At 43.1% G+C, this 24,812-nt stretch overlaps 1 protein-coding gene across 3 annotated transcripts in view; it reads left to right on the forward strand.

Annotated features, from left to right (window-relative positions):
- The window catches only part of LOC123760748 (uncharacterized), a 165,566-nt gene extending 144,900 nt beyond the window's left edge, over positions 1–20,666 (forward strand). For all 3 annotated transcript variants that reach the window (XM_069328299.1, XM_069328302.1, XM_069328300.1), the window contains one exon: positions 19,562–20,666. In XM_069328299.1, coding sequence (XP_069184400.1) covers positions 19,562–19,741 — 180 coding nt within the window. In that variant the 3' untranslated portion in view covers positions 19,742–20,666. The remainder of the gene's footprint in view (positions 1–19,561) is intronic.
- Positions 20,667–24,812: the final 4,146 nt, after the last annotated feature.

Raw genomic sequence — 24,812 nt, forward strand, 5'->3', positions numbered from 1 at the left:
GTTTCCCAGTTCCTTTTTTTGGGAGATGATTCCTAGCGCTACCAGGTACTCAAAAATCAATACACTGTGATCACTCATTCTCAAGATCACTCATTTAGGGTAAATATCAAATCAAGCAAAGCTGGTTCATCCTCTCCTCTCATTTTTGTCGGTCCCTTGATGTGTTGGCTTAGAAAGTTTCTTGTTGCCACGTCCAGCAGCTTAGCTCACCATGTGTCCGGTTCTCCATGTGGGTCTCAGTTCTCCCAATCTATCTTTCCATGGTTGAAGTCTCCGATCATTAGTACCCCAGATCCGTTCCTGCTAGCTACAGAAGCTGCTCTCTCTCTATTATGTTAATGGTGGCCATGTTGTTTCTATCATATTCCTGTCTGGGTCTTCTATCGTTTGGTGGGGGTTATATATATGACTACTACTATAATTTTTTGTCCTCCAATTGCTATGGTTCCTGTTATGTAGTCACTGAAATCTTCACAGCCCTGAATAACCATCTCTTCCAAACTCCACCCTTTTCTTATCAGCAGAGCTGTGTGTGTGTGTGTGTGTGTGTGTGTGTGTGTGTGTGTGTGTGTGTGTGTGTGTGTGTGTACTCACCTATATGTACTCACCTATATGTGCTTGCAGGATCGAGCATTGACTCTTGACTCTGACTCTTGTGTGTGTGTGTGTGTGTGTGTGTGTACTCACCTAGTTGTACTCACCTAGTTGTGTTTGCGGGGGTTGAGCTCTGGCTCTTTGGTCCCGCCTCTCAACCGTCAATCAACATAATCAATCAACATGTGTGTGTGTGTGTGTGTGTGTGTGTGTGTGTGTGTGTGTGTGTGTGTGTGTGTGTGTGTGTGTGTGTGTGTGTGTGTGTGTTTACTAGTTGTGTTTTTACGGGGGTTGAGCTTTGCTCTTTCGGCCCACCTCTCAACTGTCAATCAACTGTTTACTAACTACTTTTGTTTTTTTTCCACACCACACACACACACACCCCAGGAAGCAGCCCGTGACAGCTGACTAACTCCCAGGTACCTATTTACTGCTAGGTAACAGGGGCATTCAGGGTGAAAGAAACTTTGCCCATTTGTTTCTGCCTCGTGCGGGAATCGAACCCGCGCCACAGAATTACGAATCCTGCGCGCTATCCACCAGGCTACGAGGCCCCTGTGTGTGTGTGTGTGTGTGTGTGTGTGTGTGTGTGTGTGTGTGTGTGTGTGTGTGTGTGTGTCTGTGTGTGTGTGTGTGTGTGTGTGTGTGTGTGTGTGTGTGTGTGTGTGTAGTGCGAGTTTGTATCCTTCAGACTATTAACATCGTGTGGTGAAGCCATGTTAGTGTTCTGAACATTTGAACTTTTTACTAAATTGCATTATACCATTAACGATGAATTCAACTGAATTACAAACATTTCTACCATTATTAATTTGTTTCTTCTTTTCCCATGTCTCCTTTATTCATTTCCTCTTTAGAAAGTATATTTATTCGTTTCTTTATCGTGAATTTAAAACCGGGAAGACCAAAATACACTTTCCCCAAGACGTCAAGGAAATTATTACTGTCTCTTCAGGACATTACTACTTGAATGTTCATTAATTCTGTGTGTGATACAGAAGTGTTGCCACACACACCTACACTGCCACAGTCAGTGTTGCCACACACACCTACACTGCCACGGTCAGTGTTGCCACACACACCTACACTGCCACGGTCAGTGTTGCCATACACACCTACACTACCACGGTCAGTGTTGCCACACACACACCTACACTGCCACGGTCAGTGTTGCCACACACACCTACACTACCACGGTCAGTGTTGCCACACACACCTACACTGCCACGGTCAGTGTTGCCACACACACCTACACTGCCACAGTCAGTGTTGTTGGTGAAGCCACACCTTCACCTGATATCTTGTTCAAAGTTGTTTAAAGAGATATCTTGTCTCTCTGTCTCTCTCTCTCTCTCTCTCTCTGAACACACAGAGCATGTCTATCCGACCTCTTTTCGCTTTTAAGTGGCCACCTGATCGTCCATATTGCGACTCAATGCGTCATATTACGTGCAGCAGTGTCTAACAGCCTGGCTGATCAGACCAGCAACCTCGAGGAGTGAACACCAACCATAGGGACATTTTAACCAACAAATCTAACCTACTGATTCTTTTAACCAAAAGACAGAAGTGGTGTGCAAAAAAATCCAATTGTTCCCCCTTTTAGCTGAAGTTCGGTGGTTAAGACAAACGCTAAAAGCTCCCAAGCCCTTTATCCTACTTTGTAAATTTTTTTTTTTTTTTACCAAGAAAGCGACCAGAGGCTCACCTATTTTTGTTTTTTTACACCAGAAGATTGTATTTTTATGAGGAGGATGGTGGCCCGACTCGCTGTCTGCTGCTGGTCAACATTCACTATTTATATCACTGGTAAAGGAAATCTTGTTTTTGCAAGTCAGGACGTAATTGTTGAGCGAATGTTAGAACATCCGGGAGTCTCAGCCGGCAGGGATCACCTTACTGGCGTCAGGTTGAGCCTTCTGGTGGGACACTGGCGTCGGTTGAGCCTTCTGGTGGGACACTGGCGTCGGGTGAGCCTTCTGGTGGGACACTGGCGTCGGGTGAGCCTTCTGGTGGGACACTGGCGTCGGGTGAGCCTTCTGGTGGGACACTGGCGTCGGGTGAGCCTTCTGGTGGGACACTGGCGTCGGGTGATCCTTCTGGTGGGACACTGGCGTCGGGTGAGCCTTCTGGTGGGACACTGGCGTCGGGTGATCCTTCTGGTGGGACACTGGCGTCGGTTGAGCCTTCTGGTGGGACACTGGCGTCGGGTGAGCCTTCTGGTGGGACACTGGCGTCGGGTGATCCTTCTGGTGGGACACTGGCGTCGGGTGAGCCTTCTGGTGGGACACTGGCGTCGGTTGAGCCTTCTGGTGTGACATTGGCGTCGGTTGAGCCTTCTGGTGTGACACTGGCGTCGGTTGAGTCTTCTGGTGGGACACTGGCGTCGGTTGAGCCTTCTGGTGTGACAATGGCGTCGGTTGAGCCTTCTGGTGTGACACTGGCGTCGGTTGAGTCTTCTGGTGGGACACTGGCGTCGGTTGAGCCTTCTGGTGTGACACTGGCGTCGGTGGAGCCTTCTGGTGTGACACTGGCGTCGGTTGAGCCTTCTGGTGTGACACTGGCGTCGCTGGAACCTTCTAGTGGGACACTGGCGTCGCTGGAACCTTCTAGTGGGACACTGGCGTCGCTGGAACCTCCTAGTGTGACACTGGCGTCGCTGGAACCTTCTAGTGGGACACTGGCGTCGCTGGAACCTTCTAGTGGGACACTGGCGTCGCTGGAACCTTCTAGTGGGACACTGGCGTCGCTGGAACCTTCTAGTGGGACACTGGCGTCGCTGGAACCTTCTAGTGGGACACTGGCGTCGCTCAGGTGCGCCGCAGATGCCAGTTCCGGATTCATTCATTGTTAAAAGTGCCTCTGACTAGACTATATGATGATGAAAACTGCATGGCATTATCTTGCGTTATTTCAGATATACACACGCCTAAACCCGAGCCCAATGGAGATATTCAGTTGACTATCACCGGGACATAACAGCAAGCAAGAGGTGAGAAATGTTGTCCGAAGATTAACAGGACCATTCCCCTTCCTCCCCTACCCGCTCCTACCTTCCAACATCTTCCTGATTGATTTTGGAAGCGGTAATAGTGTGATAGCCAGCAGTGAGGGAATATTTTGGTCGACACCAAGGACCTTGGCCCCTAGTGAGAGCCCCCGGAGGAGAGGCCCCGGGTGGGAGGCCCACAGTGGGAGCCTCCGTGGCCGCCACAGCAGGAAGTGACAAGGTGCTTCTATCCAATTTTATGCCATTTCTATTCCAGGGGGGAAACGTTTAAACCATTTATATAGTCTATAACTCTTATGCCACGCGAGCAACGAAGCTGCTGTTCACGTGGACGATTATGGGACCCTGACTCTTGGGGGAGGGAACATGAGCCACAGTTGGTTAAGACAGGAGACTTCAGCAACGAACTGAGAGACAGTTCTCAAGTTGGGTTACCCAGGAGGCCGACTTCACGACGGGCTGTTTCAGAAAAGATAACGTTTATCGCCCTGCATTCCTGGTTGTCACCTTCTTGGGTGTCACCTTCATAATTGTCACCTTCCTGGGTGTCACCTTCATAATTGTCACCTTCCTGGTTGTCACCTTCCTGGGTGTCACCTTCCTGGGTGTCACCTTCCTGGGTGTCACCTTCCTGGTCACGGCCGCAGGAACCGATCTCGGTTGGAGGGAGGGGGAGGGGGGAAGAGGGGTGCGGTTTCGTCGTGAGATCTATAATACGAAAACACACACCTACACAGAGACGTAAAACCTGGGTATGTCTCTCTCAATCATCGTTCTGACAATGACTTTAGCCACCGGCTGATATCTAACGACTCACAACTTAATACTAACTTACTACTGAAGCCGAGGAGGACCTGGGGCCACATTCACGAAAGAGTTACGCAAGTATTTACGAACGTGTACATTTTTCCTTAATCTTTGATGGCTTTGGTTATATTTATTAAACAGTTTGCAAACATGAAAACTTGCCAATCAACTGTTGTTATTGTTATAAACAGCCTCCTGGTGCTTCGGAGTTCATTAACTGTTTAATAATTGTAAACAAAGTTGTCAAAGATTGAGAAAAGATGTATAGATTCGTAAGTGTTTGCCTAACTTCTTCGTGAATCTAGAGGGGTTAGTCCAGTCAGCCACACGCCGGAGTCTTGGCCGATACTCTCGATGATCCACATGAGATAACAGTCACGAAACAATTTCCCTGTTTCATGAGTGCATTTGACGTCCTCCTTGAATCGTCCCAAATAATTTACGGCAGAGATAAAATTCTTTTCTATCGTTAACGGAGAGTTAATTACTCAGGTTAATGAGTGTATTGTCTGGCTAAACACCCTCTTCTTTCTAGGGTTATGAACAATATATTTTGCTCTTCTGAAAACACAGAAATGATACATGACATTAATATAATATCAAATGATATATGACATTATAATAATAATAATAATAATAATAATGAGAAAATCCGTAGGAGCCGTGATGAGGATTCGAACCTCTGCCTCTGGGTATTCAAAAGTTAGTTGAGCTTGTCTTTACAACATAAATAGAAAATCTTTTCTGGTTTGTCTAAATTCATAAGTACCGATTTCTAGTTTCTATAACTGCCTTGTACGTCGGTATATGTACTATGGATAACGTATATATAAGTACTACCAAAATAGGAGGATAGTCTGAATCTCTCTACTCAAGCCAGCGGGCATTGTTGGTACACAGGAGTACACAAGTAGTCCTGTGTACATCTGTATTAACCTCTCTCAGTTAATTCTGAAATTGTCTTGTTGGCAAAGCATGCTCGTAACATTTAATTAACTATCCTGTTAATGTTTAACTGAATTAACTACCTTGGTTTCATCATTTCAATCTCTATAGGGGCAGCCCACAAGGCCTCTTCCAGTACTATCGGTGGCTGTTCAACATATTTTGCACATGCCTTTATAATTAATACCTGTTTGTTTACCAATCGTCAGCTGTCACAACAACTAATTATGAAAGGTCAGCATGTCTATTAGACAATTTGTTCACTCCCACCGTTCATATTTCAACCCCTATGGTACGTTGAGGCAACGTCACCAAGTCAATCAATTATTCACATATTTCATGATAACTTTTATATATATATATATATATATATATATATATATATATATATATATATATATATATATATATATATATATATATATATATATTATAGGTGGGGTTTAAAGAATCAATTCATATGAGAATATCTTGCAAATACATTAATATAGATAATGGCCCAACTAACCCATTGAATGCCCTAAAAAATTACATACATATTCATAGCAACTCCATTCCAAGGGCTTTATTTGTTTGTTGTTCTATCAAAAACAATTGTTGAATATAGCAAATAAAAATGATATACATTATTTTAAACAACTCTCTGAAATGCTAAGAGTGGCTTATCTTGCTGTAGAAGAACACATCTAAGTAAGCGTTGAAGCTGTACGTGAAGCACTCCTTGTTGGGTTGCCAGCTTCAAGGAGTGTGTGTGTGTCTTTACACACTACTTCATAACTAGAAGGAGTGTGTAAAGGCTCCACACCTCCACCAAAGGCTCCGTGCCGACCTGAATTACCCTTCCCAACCTTATTACAGCTCCTTCTAGACACTCTGCACCAGGTTATAAGTATTGGTTTATAATTAATATCTAAAAATGTCTCAATATGAACCAGAATAATATGTACGTAACTCTTATCCACGTAATATTCATGTACGGTGAACACTGTATGACTACCTCTTCCTGCCTCTCCATAATGCGTGTGAAAAGTAATTTCCCGGAGATAATTGCTTAGTTACGGACAAGTGTAAAATGTTGAAGTCGTCAAAGTGGTCCATAACAGGTGCTTGAGTTGGAGGAAATTCATCAAAATTGTGTAGCTGAATTCTCTCTTTCTCTCTCTCTCTCTCTCTCTCTCTCTCTCTCTCTCTCTCTCTCTCTCTCTCTCTCTCTCTCTCTCTCTCTCTCTCTCTCTCTCTCTCTCTCTCTCTCTCTCTCTCTCTCAGATATTGAACCTAAGTCAATATTACGGGCGAAATTGATGCTAAAGTGGTTTGTGTGAGGCTGAGGGAAGAATGAGACACTCTTGCCACTATATATATAATATATATATAGATACAGTATACAATATATATATAGATATAGTTTAAATACACAATAAAGGAAAAAAAAAAAAAAGGGAAGGGGGTGGTAGGAGAAAAGCACACAGAAACTGTATTGGAGGGGACCTACATTCCCTCCAATGCGTTATGTGTGGTTTCCTCCGAGGCTATGGGTCCCCCTTCTTCCAGCCAGAGGTGGTACTCCCTTCCATATATATATATATATATATATATATATATATATATATATATATATATATATATATATATATATATATATATATATATATATATATATATATATAATGTCACAATGGCGATATATATAAATGAAAATAATTTTGAGGCAATGGGGTGACTCGAACCCGCTTTCGGGTGAATCCCAGACACCTGCCCGAACCGACTCGACTACGATGGCACAAAAAGCCGACTAACCTGGAAACTTTACTGAATTCACTGGGAGATTCTGGAGGCCCCCCAAACAAAATCAAATAATCTATCTAAACGACTCAACACCATACTGACCCCATACGTTAAGTAGAGCGATTACTACGAAGAGTGTTAGTTTATCGAAAGACCAAATGCTTTGAGTAAACAGGTCATGCATAAAATGACTTGAGACTTAAGGAACACAAAAGAAGGGTTAAGTCTGCAGACACAAACAATGCTCTCTTCTGTCATGTTAGGGACTCTTAATGATCCTATTGATTGGTCTTTTACTAAAATAATCTCTGCTGCCTCTACTCTTCACAGACGCCGTCTTGTCGAGTCGGTTCTGATACACAACCTACCCAACATGAACCTGAGTCCTGGCTTTGTTGCTGTTGACTCTTGCTTTTCACAGTATATACTTGAATGCTCCAACCTGGGGCATAACTGGCCGACCCCTCACAGTGTTCAAGAGAGAACTGGATAAGCACCTCCAAAGGATACCTGATCAACCAGGCTGTGACTCGTACGTCAGGCTGCGAGCAGTCGCGTCCAACAGCCTGGTTGATCAGTCCGGCAACCAGGAGGGCTGGTCGACGACCGGGCCGCGGGGACGCTAAGCCCCGGAAGCACCTCAAGGTAACCTCAAGGTAAGGTACCCTTCTTCCAGAAATTACCTTCTTCTCTTACCTGCTCTTATTACAGGCTCTTTTCTTCGTTAGCTCGTTCCTTCCTCGCTTCCTCTCCGGTTACAGCCAATTTCCTGTGCCAGGTAAGTCCACTACGGGTTCACCATAGCCCGTGCTACTTGGAACTGTTTTGTTCGACAGTAGCTGAATCTAAAGCCACAACAACACTCTTCTTCACACACGACTTGATCTGTGTGTGAGGAAGACCAGAAAGACAGAGACCTTTCGGTCCAGGACGGACCGAAACGTTGTCTTTTCCCCCCATCTTCTGATGTCTGATTTGGTCATCATATCTTCACCCACGTTATTGTGACTCATCATTTGGAACGTCATCAGTTGCGAGTATAAGCCGTTTTTTATTTATAAACAGTGAAGGTCGTCTGGCGGCTGGCTTGAGGAGCATTTGGCCTTTGTTGATGAGGACGGGCTGCGTCTCTTGACAGAACCACACAACCCTCCTTTAAATTTAGCCCCGAGAGGCGAATTTTGCCCCGAGTGGCGAGTTTATTGGGCAGCGCCACTCATCTTGTGAGTGGACACACCGCCATAACAGCAAGTACAACACTCCCCAATAGGAAGAAAACCCGGCGGGCTGCGGTGCCCTGAGTGGATGCCCACACAAGTCTTGAGCACACTCGAGGTCGTCTGTATGGCCTCGCTAACTCCAAGACGTCAAGCGGGCAGACAAACACAACTCTCAGGCTAATGGCTTAACGTCCTGACCTAATGGCCTTGTTACCTGCGTTTGGGGGGGGGGGCAGAAGGCGAACAGAGGGAGAAGGAGTTGCAAGAGGAACAGCGAGGAGGAAATGATGAAGAGAAACGGGGGAAGGGAAATAGAAGTTGAAAAATATGAATGAGAAAGCACTGATATTAGATGGAACGAGAGAGAGAGAGAGAGAGAGAGAGAGAGAGAGAGAGAGAGAGAGAGAGAGAGAGAGAGAGAGAGAGAGAGAGAGAGAATGAGAGAGAGAGAGAGAATGAGAGAGAGAAAGAATGAGAGAGAGAGAATGAGAGAGAGAGAATGCGAGAGAGAGAGAGAGAGAGAGAGAGAGAGAGAGAGAGAGAGAGAGAGAGAGAGAGAGAGAGAGAGAGAGAGAGAGAGAGAGAGAGAGAGAGAGAGAATGAGAGAGAGAGAATGAGAGAGGGAGAGAGAGAGAGAGAGAGAGAGAGAGAGAGAGAGAGAGAGAGAGAGAGAGAGAGAGAGAGAGAGAGAGAGAGAGAGAGAGAGAGAGAGAGAGAGAGAATGAGAGAGAGAGAGAGAGAGAGAGAGAGAGAGAGAGAGAGAGAGAGAGAGAGAGAGAGAGAGAGAGAGAGAGAGAGAGAGAGAGAGAGAGAGAGAGAGAAGAAGGGTGTCCAGAATATTCAAATTAGCGTTCCAGTATTCTTGTTTAACTAATTTGATTCTGCCACTAACTGAACACTGTCGTCGGCATTTTTTTACTGTATTCTTAACGATATTTGTGGTGGATCATTAGGGACGATACTGTTGTTTCTGTTGAGACTACAAGGTAAGAGTTGCTATCCTGCGCTAGCTCATCTGAAGTCTGGCCCCTAGAAAGACTCACTTATTCCATGTGCTTATTTCTTTCCATTAGGAATAAACTGTATTTAGTGCGAAGCTATAATCACGTTGGCGTCAGGATGACACTGGAGCCAATGATGTGCCGGAGCCTTCATGTGGTTGGTCGTCCTCACATGTAACTACGACTCTAACTGTTGAACGAACGTGGTCCAGATGGGAGTCAGCTTGGGCAAGAATTATGGCTAATGGGGTGAAGTCCTTCAGAATGGAACAGCCAGGATGTGGCTGTTGGTTGCTGATGAGCGTCTTGTGTTGTGACTGCCAACTTCTGGTTGTCCATGAGGTTAGGCCAGGTGGGGTATATTGAGAACTTATATATAATTCATAACAAATAAGCCTTTGCAGTCCGCCGTGGCGCATTGGTAAAACACCCGCTCGGCGTTTCGCGAGCGCTTTGGCCTGGGTTCGTGTCTTGGCCAGGGAGGATTTTCTGGGAACTAATTCTTAACTGTTCCCTCTGTTCACCCAACAGTGAATGGGTACCTGGTTGTTAAACGATTCGGCGGGTCGTATTCCAGGGAAAAATTAGAATTAATGACTTGCCCGAAACGCTATGCGTGCTGCTGGCTACACAAGAATGTAACAACTCTTGTATATATATATATATATATATATATATATATATATATATATATATATATATATATATATATATATATATATATATATATATATATATATATATATATAAACTAGGGGCTAACACACACACACACACACACACACACACACACACACACACACACACACACACACACACACACACACACACTCACACACACTCACACACACACACACACACACTCAGTATAGGCCTTACCAAAAATATATCGAACCGCCTCATGGTTGCCATAACATTCTCGCTCGATCCAGATTTGCAGTCGCTTCACGCATGGTTGCCTGATACATGTGGCAAGGTTGCATCGTCATCCCTTCTGTCTCCTGCATATTTTATAACAGAAAATTGCACGGTCCTTTTCCCCCGCGGAAGCACCTCACAGTAATGGTGATTGTAATGCGATGTCTTCGCGTGATCTGGCAGAAAAAAAAAACTCCTCTACTTTCGGCAATCTCCGATTTTGTCCGCAGTAACCGGTAATTGATTTCGTAACGTGAACATTTGTATGTTGTCACTTTGTATCGGCGGCTTCCTGCAACCTGCAAGAATACAACGAACGACTTCCTGGCTAAGGTTTTACCGAGTAAGTCGGTGTTTTAGAGAACTGTAAACCCCTCATGGCGAAAATTCGCTCCAGGCTAGCAATGGCAAGCTATATATATATATATATATATATATATATATATATATATATATATATATATATATATATATATATTGGGAAAACTGTCACAAATTAAAGGCACTACGGGCTCACCATAGCCCGTGCTACTTGGAACTTTGTTCTAGGTAGCGAATCTTCAACAACAACAATAACAACATGTCACACATTTATAATATTATCCCCAACGAATGAAAAACTGTCTCCATCTAGCAATGACTATCTCTAGCTAGCAGGAACTACTCACACACACAATAGCAAGAACTATGACTCCAACTAGTTATAATTAACCCCAAGATATCGAGAAATAGCCCCAGAGAGCGAGGACTAGGTAGTAAGAACTACCCACAGCAGGAGAGAATTCATTCCAGCAAACGAGAACTACTAGTAAATAGCGAGAACTATTCCAATGCGACGTTACATTCATGAACATAAAACATTTTGTGGAACAGAAACGTACCAATGAAAGAATAAATCAAGTAAAGCGGCTTACTAATGTTGCTTGTTAGCTGAATAAGTGATTTAACAAAGTCTTACAATTGTTATTAGTTAACGATAATTCGCCTTTTAAGAACTAAGTACGACAGAACGACAATTTTCTTCTAACAAACTATATTTTTCCAATTTCGTTCCACACTCGAAATAACAACGATGCATTTTCCTTCAGATTTTCTGCATAAAAAATATTCACTCGCCACACTGGAGGGTTAATTAAGTTAATTAATGAGGTTAATGGGGTTAATTAATGAGGGAACGCAAATGCGAGACACCTTAAGTAACCTTAAAATGTGGGCGAGTGCCGCCATAACTCTTTATTTAGGTCTCGAAAAGCACAAAAAGAATTGACAAATGGGTCCCTCGCTTCACAAGATTGTCACTTGTTCAGCTAAACGAACTATGGGGTTCAGTTTCCGAACTGATTATGTGCCTCTGTAACCCCACCGCCCATGGGATGGGTATGGGGGGGGGCATAACGAAGACATTGAAATGAAAATTGAGGATGTAATATGCTCCAGATGCTTTTTCAGAATCCTTTGTTGGAGTCTCCATCCTGCCTAGTAATTCCAGATTGGGAGCGAGAGTAAAGGAGTTATATGAGTTAAAAGCAGCCACAGCACGTTTTGCGTGAGTGAACGTTCTACACTATATCTTTCACATGTTTTATAGTATATCTTTCACATATTTCTATCAAATTTTCTATAGGCTCGTTTGACGGTGCAAATAGAACTAGAGGATCAGCTTGACAGAACGACCTGTCCTCCTACAAAGAACGTCGCTTTTCACTCGTATGCTTTACATCAAGCTAACAAATTGTCGAACAAGAAAATGGAAGCAGCTGGCGAAAGTGACGTACTGTCCCGTTTTCTGTTTTGGGTCCTCTGGTAGGTTAGGAGAGGACACTTTAAATTGACCGTTTTCTTGACGTTGGGAAACCTTAGGAGGACGGAGCTGAACAGAGAACATTGGCCATAGTACTGCCCATGCGACAGGCAGTTCTGCAGGCTCTTAACTCTTCTTAACAATGCAAAAAGAAAGCAAACAGAATTAGACTTAGAACTGCACTTTGACCCCCATTTTTTTCGTGATAAATTTTCAGAGAGTACATTACTAAACTTCACAGCTAATTTTGCATACCTGATAAGAAATTCATAAATATCTGGTAGTGACAGGACATAATTTTCTACTAACTAGTTATCTAAAACGTTTGTTGAGTTCAACTTTGTCAAAAGTTTTTGAAGAATCAAGAAACAGAGAGCAAAGGGGGCAGCTACCTTGTGAGATGTAGGACTGAATAATTTACCCTCACACCATTCACTCTATAAGGGTGGTTGTGGCTAGCTCCAAGCGTCTGGCCTTTATTCTTGGACAAAGAGTCAAACACACAAACAAACAAAAAGGCATTTTCTCACAGATACTGGTGCACAAGCTCATGGTTGTTCTCTCTCTCTCTCTCTCTCTCTCTCTCTCTCTCTCTCTCTCTCTCTCTCTCTCTCTCTCTCACACACTCTCTCACTCTCTCTCTCTCTCTCTCTCTCTCTCTCTCTCTCTCTCTCTCTCTCTCTCTCTCTCTCTCACTCTCTCTCTCTCTCTCTCTCTCTCTCTCTCTCTCTCTCTCTCTCTCTCTCTCTCTCACTCTCTCTCTCTCTCTCTCTCTCTCTCTCTCTCTCTCTCTCTCTCTCTCTCTCTCTCTCTCCCTCTCTCTCCCTCTCTCTCCCTCTCTCTCTGTGAGAGGAGCTCAGAAATGAGATTATCTTGGTGAAGGTAGTGGAGAGAACTGGTGCTTGCCGGCAACAAGAGTGAGGAGACGTGGAGAACTGAATGTTCAGGCAGAAGAAGAACTCAGATCAAAACATATATATGAATGATGGTTTTTAAGAAACATACAGAAGAAAATAAGTGAGAAAGTGTAGGGTAAACTGGCGGAAGTTAACAACTTCTATGGTTTACTAAGACTGCAGAAGCACAGACAGAAACTTGAAAGAGCTGTTTCTTTCACAGCTCTTTCAAGTTTCAGTCCTGTGGCAGGTGGCTACATGTGACGGATCTTCCAATCCTGAGCTCTAGGTGCAAACTCTGTGAGTTTGGAAATAAGGCAGCAGTGATACTAAAGTTTCCATCTCGCAGGATGGTTAGTCATACAGGGCCATATGTTCAGTAGCCTGCACTGGCAAATTTTGGATGCAATATGAGGATATCTTCAAGAACACGAGAGTGAATAAAGTAATTGCAAAGCTCCAGGTACCTCATGCCAACGGGTCTGAATGGTCTAATAACTGGGCATTCGGTGATATAGAGTCGAAGATCATGCCGCAGTTCCTGCTCACAGAGTATGCACCTGGAGTGCTCAGGATTGGGAGATCCGTCACCTGTAGCCACCTGCCACAGGTAACGGTAACCCAACCTGATCCTGGCAACCACTGTGTCGCACAGTCTGGTGGACGTTTTGTGCTGCCCATAAACAAAGGTTTCAGATCTGAACAAATCATAACTTTTTATACTGGTGCTTTCAGGTCGTTGGGAGTCAGTAATTTCTCTCCTATCAGACCTGAGTGTTTGTATCAATATAGTTACAGAAACTAACAAATCTGAAAGCCATTCTAAGTAAAACCAAAGCCACCTTCCAAGAAAAATAAATCAAAAAATACTAGACTGAAACAATCTAGCGAGCCCATATCTATTACGTTACCTAGTAACAGACTGCCCCTTTAAATCATGCAGTTAATTATTTGTTTACGATAACTCTTTTGCCTTTACAATGACTATTTGTTAATTTTTCCCAGTTTCAATAACATTGTCAGGGGAAAATTACGTGGTATCAAAAACAAAAACCCGCAAGATATGAATGAGGCTGAAGGCTCGGTTATTGCGTATCCTGCGTCGTCTCCTCCTATCCGAGGATAGACTCTTCACAATGCCACTGATGAAGACTTCAGCGTTTTTTCCGGGTTCTGTTCAATTCATTTCTCGAACAGCTATACAGGAGGTTTCTGATTAAAATATTTTCTTTAAATATATTAAATTGATTTCCCATGTTATGCAGCTCTCTCTCTCTCTCTCTCTCTCTCTCTCTCTCTCTCTCTCTCTCTCTCTCTCTCTCTCTCTCTCTCTCTCTCTCTCTCTCTCTCTCTCTCTCTCTCTCTCTCCCTCTCTCTCCCTCTCTCTCTCTCTCTCTCTCTCCCTCTCTCTCTCTCCCTCTCTCTCCCTCTCTCTCTCTTCTGTGTCTGAGTGCATGTCTGACACACTCTTAACATTCTAGAGTGTCTGATACACACACTTCTGGTACTTGAGTGCATATCTAATGCACTCATTCCGTGCATGTGATCATATCTTGCACACCCTTACCGTATCTGAATGCATGTCTGATACACCCGAGTGCATGCCTGACGCACTCTTATCGTACCTGAGTGCATTTCTAATGAACTCTTCTCGTACCAGATTGCATTTCTGATACTCCATTCTCATATTTGAGTGCAAATTTGACATGTTCTTCCCGTTCCTGAATATATCATTGACATATTACTTGTAAATGAGTGTATCCCGACACTCTTACTGTACCAGAATACATCCCCTGACACACTTACTGTACCAGAATACATCCCCTGACACACTTACTGTACCAGAATACATCCCCTGACACACTTACTGTACCAGAATACATCCCCTGACACACTTACTGTACCAGAATACATCCCCTGACACTCTTACTGTACCAGAATACATCCCCTGACACACTTACTGTACCAGAATACATCCCCTGACACACTTACTGTACCAGAATACATCCCCTGACACACTTACTGTACCAGAATACATCCCCTGGCACACTTACTGTACCAGAATACATCCCCTGGCACACTTACTGTACCAGAATACATCCCCTGACACACTTACTGTACCAGAATACATCCCCTGACACACTTACTGTACCAGAATACATCCCCTGGCACACTTACTGTACCAGAATACATCCCCTGACACACTTACTGTACCAGAATACATCCCCTGACACACTTACTGTACCAGAATACATCCCCTGACACACTTACTGTACCAGAATACATCCCCTGGCACTCTTATTCTACCAGAATACATCCCCTGACACACTTATACTATGCCAGAGTGCGTCACTAATGCACTCACTGTTCCTGAGTGTCTCTGACACTCGTCCTCTACTCAAGGTCATGTCTGATCCCCTTCGGAAAGATCGTGAAGTGACCTCCACAAGCGTATACCACAGCTCCTCTTCCTTTTTTTAAGACATATTAAGACATATTTAAGACATATTTATTTATGAGTAATGAGACGCAGTCTCAACTTGACCTCTAAACTTACGTAAATATGAGAGATAGCGATCCAGCCTGACATTAGAAGCAGAGAGAGAGAGAGATGGACATATACTCATATGCATGACATCTGCTGTGGCAGGTAAGGCCACTACGGGCTCACCATAGCCCGTGCTACTTGGAACGTTTTGTTCCGAGGAGCTGAATCTAAAACAACCATAACATCAACAACCAACAGAGAGGCTTCCAGAGGCTGCTGGACCCGGATTTGAGGGCCACACTGTCTCCTCACCCGCCATGATGTGAGGAGGGGCCACAGGGGCCATAGTGTGGCCATGGTGTGGCCACTGTGGCCTCATCAAGGACACATCTCTCTCTCCCTCTCGCTACTGGCAGTAATCTGAGTCCTCTTATTGATTTTTGGTGACGCTTGAGGGGACGTGAGGACGTGGGGGAGTCGCTGGTAGTGAGACAGGAGAGGATTAACTGCTGGAGGCGTGGATAATGTAGTGGATGTGAGGGAGGGGAGGAGTATGAGGCATCATATACTCGTCTCCTTATGAGTATGTGGCATACTCGAAATCATCCTTTTTTTTGTCTCTCAGTTATAAGAGATAGTCCTTTGTCTAGCTTTTCTATCTCCCGTCAGTATTTTGTACGCTGAGGTCATGTACTCTCTTCTCTTTGTCTCTTCTGGTGAGATTGGACTGGGATGTCTCAACCTGTCTTCATACTTGTCCAAACGTAGTTTTGTTCTTCAAGGAGGATAGATTCGCCGTAGCTATATATCAACCTGTCCTGTCACCTAATGTGTCGCCCTTTTTTTTATGGATTCGACCAATCTGTTAAAAATATGAAGCATTAGGGAACATGTTTACTAATCCAATCCACACACTAGACAATGAAGGAACGACGACGTTTCGGTCCGTCCTGGACCATTCTCAAGTCGATTGTGTGTGGATGTGGTCAACATACTTCAGCCACGTTATTGCGACTCATCGCCTGCATTAGTGAACATTAAAGCACTGTAATACCGACGTTCTCTCTGCATTAGCCTCGATAAGTCAGGCCGGTTGCTTGCTTTCGTACGTTTCAAGCTAGCGGAAACAGTTGTAAATTGTTTACGGACTAGCACAAAAGGGAGAGAGAGAGAAAGAGAGAGAGAGAGAGAGAGAGAGAGAGAGAGAGAGAGAGAGAGAGAGAGAGAGAGAGAGAGAGAGAGAGAGAGAGAGAGAGAGAGAGAGAGAGAGAGAGCGCAGCTTGTCATAAAAAGAGTCTTCATAGCTACTACTTCCTCATATATCTTGCCGATATTATTCTGTTTACACGAGAGCTCCGTTACTTATGCTCACCATACATCTACTTCCAAGACTTTTGCTCTCGGAAGTAAGACTTAAGATTCCCGTAGTAGTTTTCTTCCTTGCTGCGTCTTTCTGGCCGTCTTTCCCCCCCCCCCCCCACCGTTCTCCTATCCATACTGTCTGCTGATGATAACTCCAAACTGAGAGCTCTTGGCGGCTGTCATGATTTTCCTCTTTAGCTTTGCGTTGTCCGGACAACAATTGCTACGTGCGAGCTATCACTCCTCTCTGAAGGTTGCTCACTCATGAACTTCAGGGGTCCTTGAACCGAGCCTTGCGGGACTCCGTTTGTAGGTATGAGGTTGCATAGGCGGAGGACGCAGGGATAAGGTTGTATACGTGGACCCTCCGAGTCCCACACACCCTGGGAGTCCCACACACCCTGGGAGTCCCACACACACCCTGGGAGTCCCACACACCCTGGGAGTCCCACACACCCTGGGAGTCCCACACACACCCTGGGAGTCCCACACACACCCTGGGAGTCCCACACACCCTGGGAGTCCCACACACCCTGGGAGTCCCACACACACCCTGGGAGTCCCACACACACCCTGGGAGTCCCACACACACCCTGGGAGTCCCACACACCCTGGGAGTCCCACACACACCCTGGGAGTCCCACACACCCTGGGAGTCCCACACACCCTGGGAGTCCCACACACACCCTGGGAGTCCCACACACACCCTGGGAGTCCCACACACCCTGGGAGTCCCACACACACCCTGGGAGTCCCACACACCCTACGAGTCCCACAGGAGAGAGTTTGTTTTCCGGCGTCTAGAAATATTAATTTATATCTCCAGAACCTCCTTTCTACGTTATAACCCCCTCGCCCCCCCCTCCCATTCGCTAACATAGCTGTGGTTTCCGCTAGAGCATTTTTTGTGCTGTATCAGAGTTTGTTTACAAAAAAATCATTTATGTTTTTCCCTGCAAGGATACCATGTTGAGGTGGTCTTCCTCTGAAACTTCTTCTCACTCTCTTACCTAACTCTTCTCTCTAACAGCAGCATAAATATATATATAATATATTATATATATATATATATATATATATATATATATATATATATATATATATATATATATATATATATATATATATATATCACACACTTGCATGAACGCACAAGTTATATTTGACAAACAGAACACTTCCCCTATAAGAGAATCGAACCTGTGTGTGTGTGTGTGTGCTAACCAATAAACTACCAGCAGGTCATTAAAAAGACTGTGAATCGGGCAACTTTTCGGTGAATCGGTGGTCTATTGGTTAGCACACTGGCCACCCACCTGGCTGGCCCAGGTTCGATTCTCTACCCAATATTTTGTCTTGAGACAACAGCTGGTGGGGACATGTCTCTTGAGGGAACAGCTGGCGAGTTTTTGGCTTTTAAAGGTAAGCTCCAAGAGCCGGGATTTCGTTGCCTTTCCTCCTACTGGAAAGTCTTATTGATGGCTAAAGTGGATTAAAGCCTCAGGGGAAAGGAAGTATTGCTTCATGTTCTGACAACCTCATATTTGTTTGATAGAAAAAAATTCTACACACACAGACAAATACACTCTCTTTCTCTATGTGTGTTTGAGAGCAAGAAATGGACGTAGAGGAAAATAGTAATAATAATAGAGTAAAAATAGCTTGGTTAGAAATTAAGGCAGGAATTTCCTTAATTAATTAATAAGGACATTGCAATTTTAATCCTTCCTTCGTGGTCTGACATTGTTACGTTGTACATCACGTGTAAATGTCTTCGTGATCTACACACACACACACACACACACACACACACACATACAGACACACACACACACACACACACACACACACACACACACACACACACACACGCACACACACACACACACACACACACAGACACACACACACACACACACACACACACACACACACACACACACACACACACACACACACACACACGCACACACACACACACACACACACTGGGTCTGGTATCCTAGTGGATAGCACGCAGGACTCTTAATTCTGTGGCGCGGGTTCGATTCCCGCACCAGGCAGATACAAATGGCCAAAGTTTCTTTCACCCTGAATGCCCCTGTTACCTAGTAGTAAATAGGTACCTTGGAGTTAGTCAGCTGTCACGGGCTTCTTTGTGGGGTGTATGTGTGTGGTGTGGAGAAAAAAAAAGTAGTTAGTAAACAGTTAATTGACATTTGAAAGGCGGGCCGAAAGAGCAAAGCTCAACCCCCGCAAACACAACTAGGTTAACACACACACACACACACATTATATATATATATATATATATATATATATATATATATATATATATATATATATATATATATATATATATATATATATATATATATATATATATATATAGTTCTTATGTGAACTAAGAACGTAAAATGACCCGGCCAGGATTCGAACCCAGGACGCCCAAGATCACCCCCAAGCATACACGACTGACCTCCATACAGACGATCAATGGTGAGGTGGTCACCGCTTAAAAGAACGTCACCCCGCTACTGTTACCAGAGTTATCTGTTACTGTTATCAGTGAAGGAGAACAACGCTATCAGCTGCGTAGCATCACAACTGTCACATAACTTACGATAACCGCAATGTGGCAATTCATGATAACTCTTGTGAAACCAATTTCTTGTTGCCCCGCGGTAATCTTATTTCCTATATGTATAACCACTGACGTTATCTTACATTCCAGGACGAGGCCGCGGCGGCAGCTGTGACCCCGGCGGGAGTTGGCCCCGGTCTGGCCCCTGCAGGAAGTGTCCAGAGCGAGAGGGTCAACCGACGGGGCGGCCCTTGGTACGTGGAGATGGGGCGAGTCTTCGCGGTCTTTCTCTCTCGCATCTGCCCGTGCCGCTGCCCCACCAAGCCATGAGGGCTGGCGGCCTCCTCCCGCTCCCTCGGCACCGCCACCAACACCACGGAGGACTGGGTCTAGAGGGAGAGGGGCGCTGCGCTACTGACGAAGAAAGATGGACAAAAATGCAAGCAGCTCCGGAGACTCGCCGCTCGAAATGTCCTCCTCGACTATGTGGATACTCTTCGGACGACGGCCCATCGCTGCATGTCGTTGTGGTCACTGGCTCCTTGGTCTTCAAGAGGTTTCCGGCCTTATGAGCGGGTTTTGTTTTGGGTTAAAGTCTGAGGGAAAAGTTGCGTTCACACAGGATAGGAAAATACATCGAGGTGGCTAGACTCTTAGTCTGTGTTAGTGGTGACGTCATTGATCCCTAACTGGTCTTGAAGAATATAATGAACCTTTAAAAAAAAATTGTCGCCTATAATAGGGGGATTTAGAATGGTATTCCTCTCTTTTTCTTTCATAAATCTCTCTCTCTCTCTCTCTCTCTCTCTCTCTCTCTCTCTCTCTCTCTCTCTCTCTCTCTCTCTCTGTTATCTTACCCATTACCTGTTTTCTTTTAAAATACAGCATAGATACTTAAAAGTTTTAATATTAAAACAAATACCTTAACAAGGGCCTTATCCTACGAAGCTGTGAAAACCTCTCTAGCTATTTAACGCTTGCAGAGCAACTGCCAGACAAGTTAATCAATATTAAACAATCTAACTCTCCCCTCTATGTATCCCCACCTAAGCCACTTTAAATGTATTCAAATGTATTCAATCCTAGGCGAATCAAGTTTAATCTATCTTAGACTATGGCAAACCTAGCCAAATGTAGCCAAAGTTAAGCAACCCAGACGTATAGTCTCTTCTAACCAAAGAAAACCAAGTGAAAGCTATACCACCTTATAAAAACCAATTTAAATCTGTCTGTACCTTGGCACAACTAATCTCCCCCCAATATTATATATATATATATATATATATATATATATATATATATATATATATATATATATATATATATATATATATATATATATATATATATATATATATATATATATATATATATATACACACACAATGGAAAAGTGAAAGGACTCCATATGCCGGAGCCTCAATGCTACAGTAAACAGTGAACTCAGCCGGTTCTCCACACACAAAATGAAAATAAAGGTTCACAGAATTACTGTTGTGATAACCATTCAATTTTCTTCACCACCCAATAATATCTGAGTGAGAGTAATCGGCGGAATCCGACTACTCTGTGGGTTGTGCCTCCGTTGTTGGCGTGTCTTAGGAAACGCCACAAGGAGACAACAGAAGGACTTGCTGCCCAGGAAGTACAGGAGAAATTCTTTCAAAGATTCAGAGGGGAAACACTGGGTAACAACCTCACTCTCAGTAATGAGAGAGAACACACAAAGATTACTGAGAGAGCTGGGCGCAGCAAAAGCCTTTGGACCAGACATTATACTGTCTTCAGTACTGGCAAAATGGGGCTGAGGCCAAGAACAATTCTATTGTAAAAAATATCAAATGCAATACTTCCGATGGGAGAGACCTTCCGGACAGCTTGAAGACGGCACTGTAATACCAGTTTTCAAGATAGGTGACAGGAAGGACATCATTCATGTTTTCAACGCAATGCTCCACTGGCAGAATTTTCACCTGCTCCTATGCACAAGAAATGTTTACATCATGGAAATACTGTTTCACACACTCACTCACACACACACAGATCACGCAAATTTACAGTAAATTATTTACTTAAGTCATAATAGAAGCATAACAAGTTATCACAATAACTACGTATTGTGTAATCTATGTATTTTTGAAATTTACACAACAAGGTTTGTTATAATTGCTTGCTTTGATATCACACTTTATTTTGAACGGTATAATATGTAACATAAAATTAAAAGAACAACAATTATTTGATAGACAAAACTGTATGAAATACTTCCATTAAAGTCAGCTCCGGGAATAATTTTAAATGATGACATTCACTGGTTATAATGAGCCTTCAGCTAAGAACATTGATAACGAAGATGCACAGAACAACTCCAGTTAGGTTGGGGAGATTCAAGCTGATATGAAAATTAGGTTTAGACTATGAAGTGTCGGTTTAGTACAGTGGGTCGAGTGCTGTACACACCCCTGTGTCGGGTTGGTACACTTGACCCTGTGCTTGCATCAACCATATCCAAGGACCAAAATATCAAATATCTCTCTTCTCAGTTTAAGGATAGAGAAAAACAACCACAAATTCTAAGGAGACACAGATTTACGTGTGATGTCCAGTAAACTCATTGTATGACCCTCATACCAAAGAATAAGGCTACAGTATGGAGTGTGTACACCTTGTGTTGAATGTGTTTTGTTTTCTGATAACATTAATGTGATTTGTAAATATGTCGTTGACTCATATCTTCCAGTTTCTGAAAAGTATTGGGTGGATTCGGTTCGTTTTTCTTTCCAGTTTGAAAGTATATGTACTTCATGAGTACTTCAACTCTGGGGCTGTGTGGCAGCACTCTGGAAAAAGGTATTTGTGAAAGAAATGAATGTCTCCTCTGTGGGTCCATTTATCTCTAGGGTCATTCAGCTTTCATTACGTGTAAATATTTACATATTTCTTGAGAATTGAGACTCATTTAATATCAGAATATACAGTCATCCTCCCCCCCACCCTACTTCCCTCTATTTCCATATGTTCGCTGGTACTGAAAGATCTGTATCGTATGTTAGCATTACTGGCCTATATAAGTGTAGGTCAATACATCTTAAAGTGTTCTATCATAAAAAGATCAGACTGATTTATTTAAATAATTATTACATGTTTAATATTCTCGTAGATATGTGAATTATCTTTTGATATGTAGACAAGTACATACAGGTGTGAATACCTGTAGCGCAGTCGGCCTACAACTCGGGCCGGGCAAGATAGTAGGGGGCACGTTTTCCAATACCTAATGCCTCTGTTCACCTAGCAGAGGTACCTGGGAGTTGGTCGACTGTGGTGGGTCGCAGCCCCAGAGAACTAGACCAGTGGTTGACCAAGCGGCCTGGCAAACCATAACACAGACCTGGGCTACCAATCCATCAAACATTTACGCTTACACCTACGAAACCTGTACATCTCTCTCTCTCCATATCCATGACACCATTGTTTACATATATTGAAACAGTGTACGAACCTTCGAAGTTGCACAAACATCAAGAAATGTATTGTTATAAACAACCACTTAGCGCTTCGGAGCTCATACACTGTTTAATAAATATAAACAAATCCACGACGGTTAAAACAAAAACAAAACAAAGATGTACAGGTTTCGCAAGGGTTTGCGAAAATGTTTGTTGATGCATCCTGACACCAACCGATCTGCCTTTTCAGAATACCCTATGACACTGCTTGGCTATTCCCCCCCCCCACCCCCTCTACCCATGTCAGGACAAACGTCATACTGCCAAAAAACAGGGCAAGTGAGACACCCCTGAGGGGCCAGGTGCCTCGCCCCCCCCCCACACTCTAGCTCCTGGACCCCAGACACACAAAGAACTACTTTATTAGGTCACTACTAAGGGGAAGAGACAAATTTGGACTCGACCATTAGTTTCTTATGCATATTATGCATATGCCCAACGTGTCAACGTATATGTAATATGGATATATATATATATATATATATATATATATATATATATATATATATATATATATATATATATATATATATATATATGTATATATATGAATATATATATATATATATATATATATATATATATATATATATATATATATATATATATATATATATATATATATAGGCAAAGGTGTTATCCAGTTGTCAGCGAGGGTATTATCGCGTATCTTCAAGTAACACTGATAGGTGTTATCACATGTAAACAGAGTAGTAGCTAAACCTTATTTCTGCCTTCCAAAATCACACCAGAGGAGGAGTGTAGGGATGTCGTGCTCCCAAGATCACAAACGCAACACTTGCATCACAAAAAAACAACATTAAGATAACAAACACAATACTAAGATCACAAATACAACACTAGGATCACAAACATAACACAGAGATCAAAACTCTAACACTAAGATCACACAAAAATAATACAAAGGTCAGAAATACCACCCGTATAATACATTTTCTGAAATAGTTACCATTCATTAGAGGTGAAAATAACTCAGCATACGAAACTCTTCCATACGTTGTAAACATTATGTCATACACAGTAAACATTCTGTAATACACAGTACACATTACATAATATACATAAACATTACGTAATATACATAAACATTACGTCATATACATAAACATTATGTAATACAAACTAAACATTACAGAAAAACATTCCCTAATACACAGTATAAACATTACATAACCGTAAGCGTATGTAATACATCATAAACAATGCGTAATATACAACGAAAGCCTTAATTAGTAAAGCTTTCCCTTTCCCTCCACACACAATAATTCACCGGGTCCGGGTTCGATTCCCCCAAGGCAGGAAGTACGACGGAAACCGCACGGGTCACGTTTTTTTCCTTTCACCTGATGACTCTCTTCACCTAACAATCAAAAGGTACCCGTTAAGTAAGTCAAGTGGTGTAGAGGAAGTCGGTATAGATGACTAGGATTGTCCTGCCTAATCTTGCCAGTCTTTGTATTCTCGACACTGGGGAACTATCGTGTATACATATGTATATATTGTATGCATGCAGGATAAAAGCACTAAGACATTACAACTCGATATATATATCATTTGGAAGGGATAGAGGATTTAGGACGCGTGATCATTGATGTAATTTTGTTGGTATTGTATTATACATGAATGATAAAAGATCTTGTTGTATTTTTTTGTGTGTGGATATCAAAATTGAATGCTTTCTCCAATTCACATCTGTGATGCAACAGCAACATGGAAGATAGCAAGAATTAAAGAACTCGATGAACGGTGTAATATTTCTAGGAGAGAGCACATGATTGGTGACGCATTTACACACACACACACACACACACACACACACACACACACACACACACACACACACACACACACACACACACACACACACACGC

This window comes from Procambarus clarkii, chromosome 21 (genome assembly GCF_040958095.1).
Source record: "Procambarus clarkii isolate CNS0578487 chromosome 21, FALCON_Pclarkii_2.0, whole genome shotgun sequence".
NCBI lineage: Eukaryota > Metazoa > Arthropoda > Malacostraca > Decapoda > Cambaridae > Procambarus > Procambarus clarkii.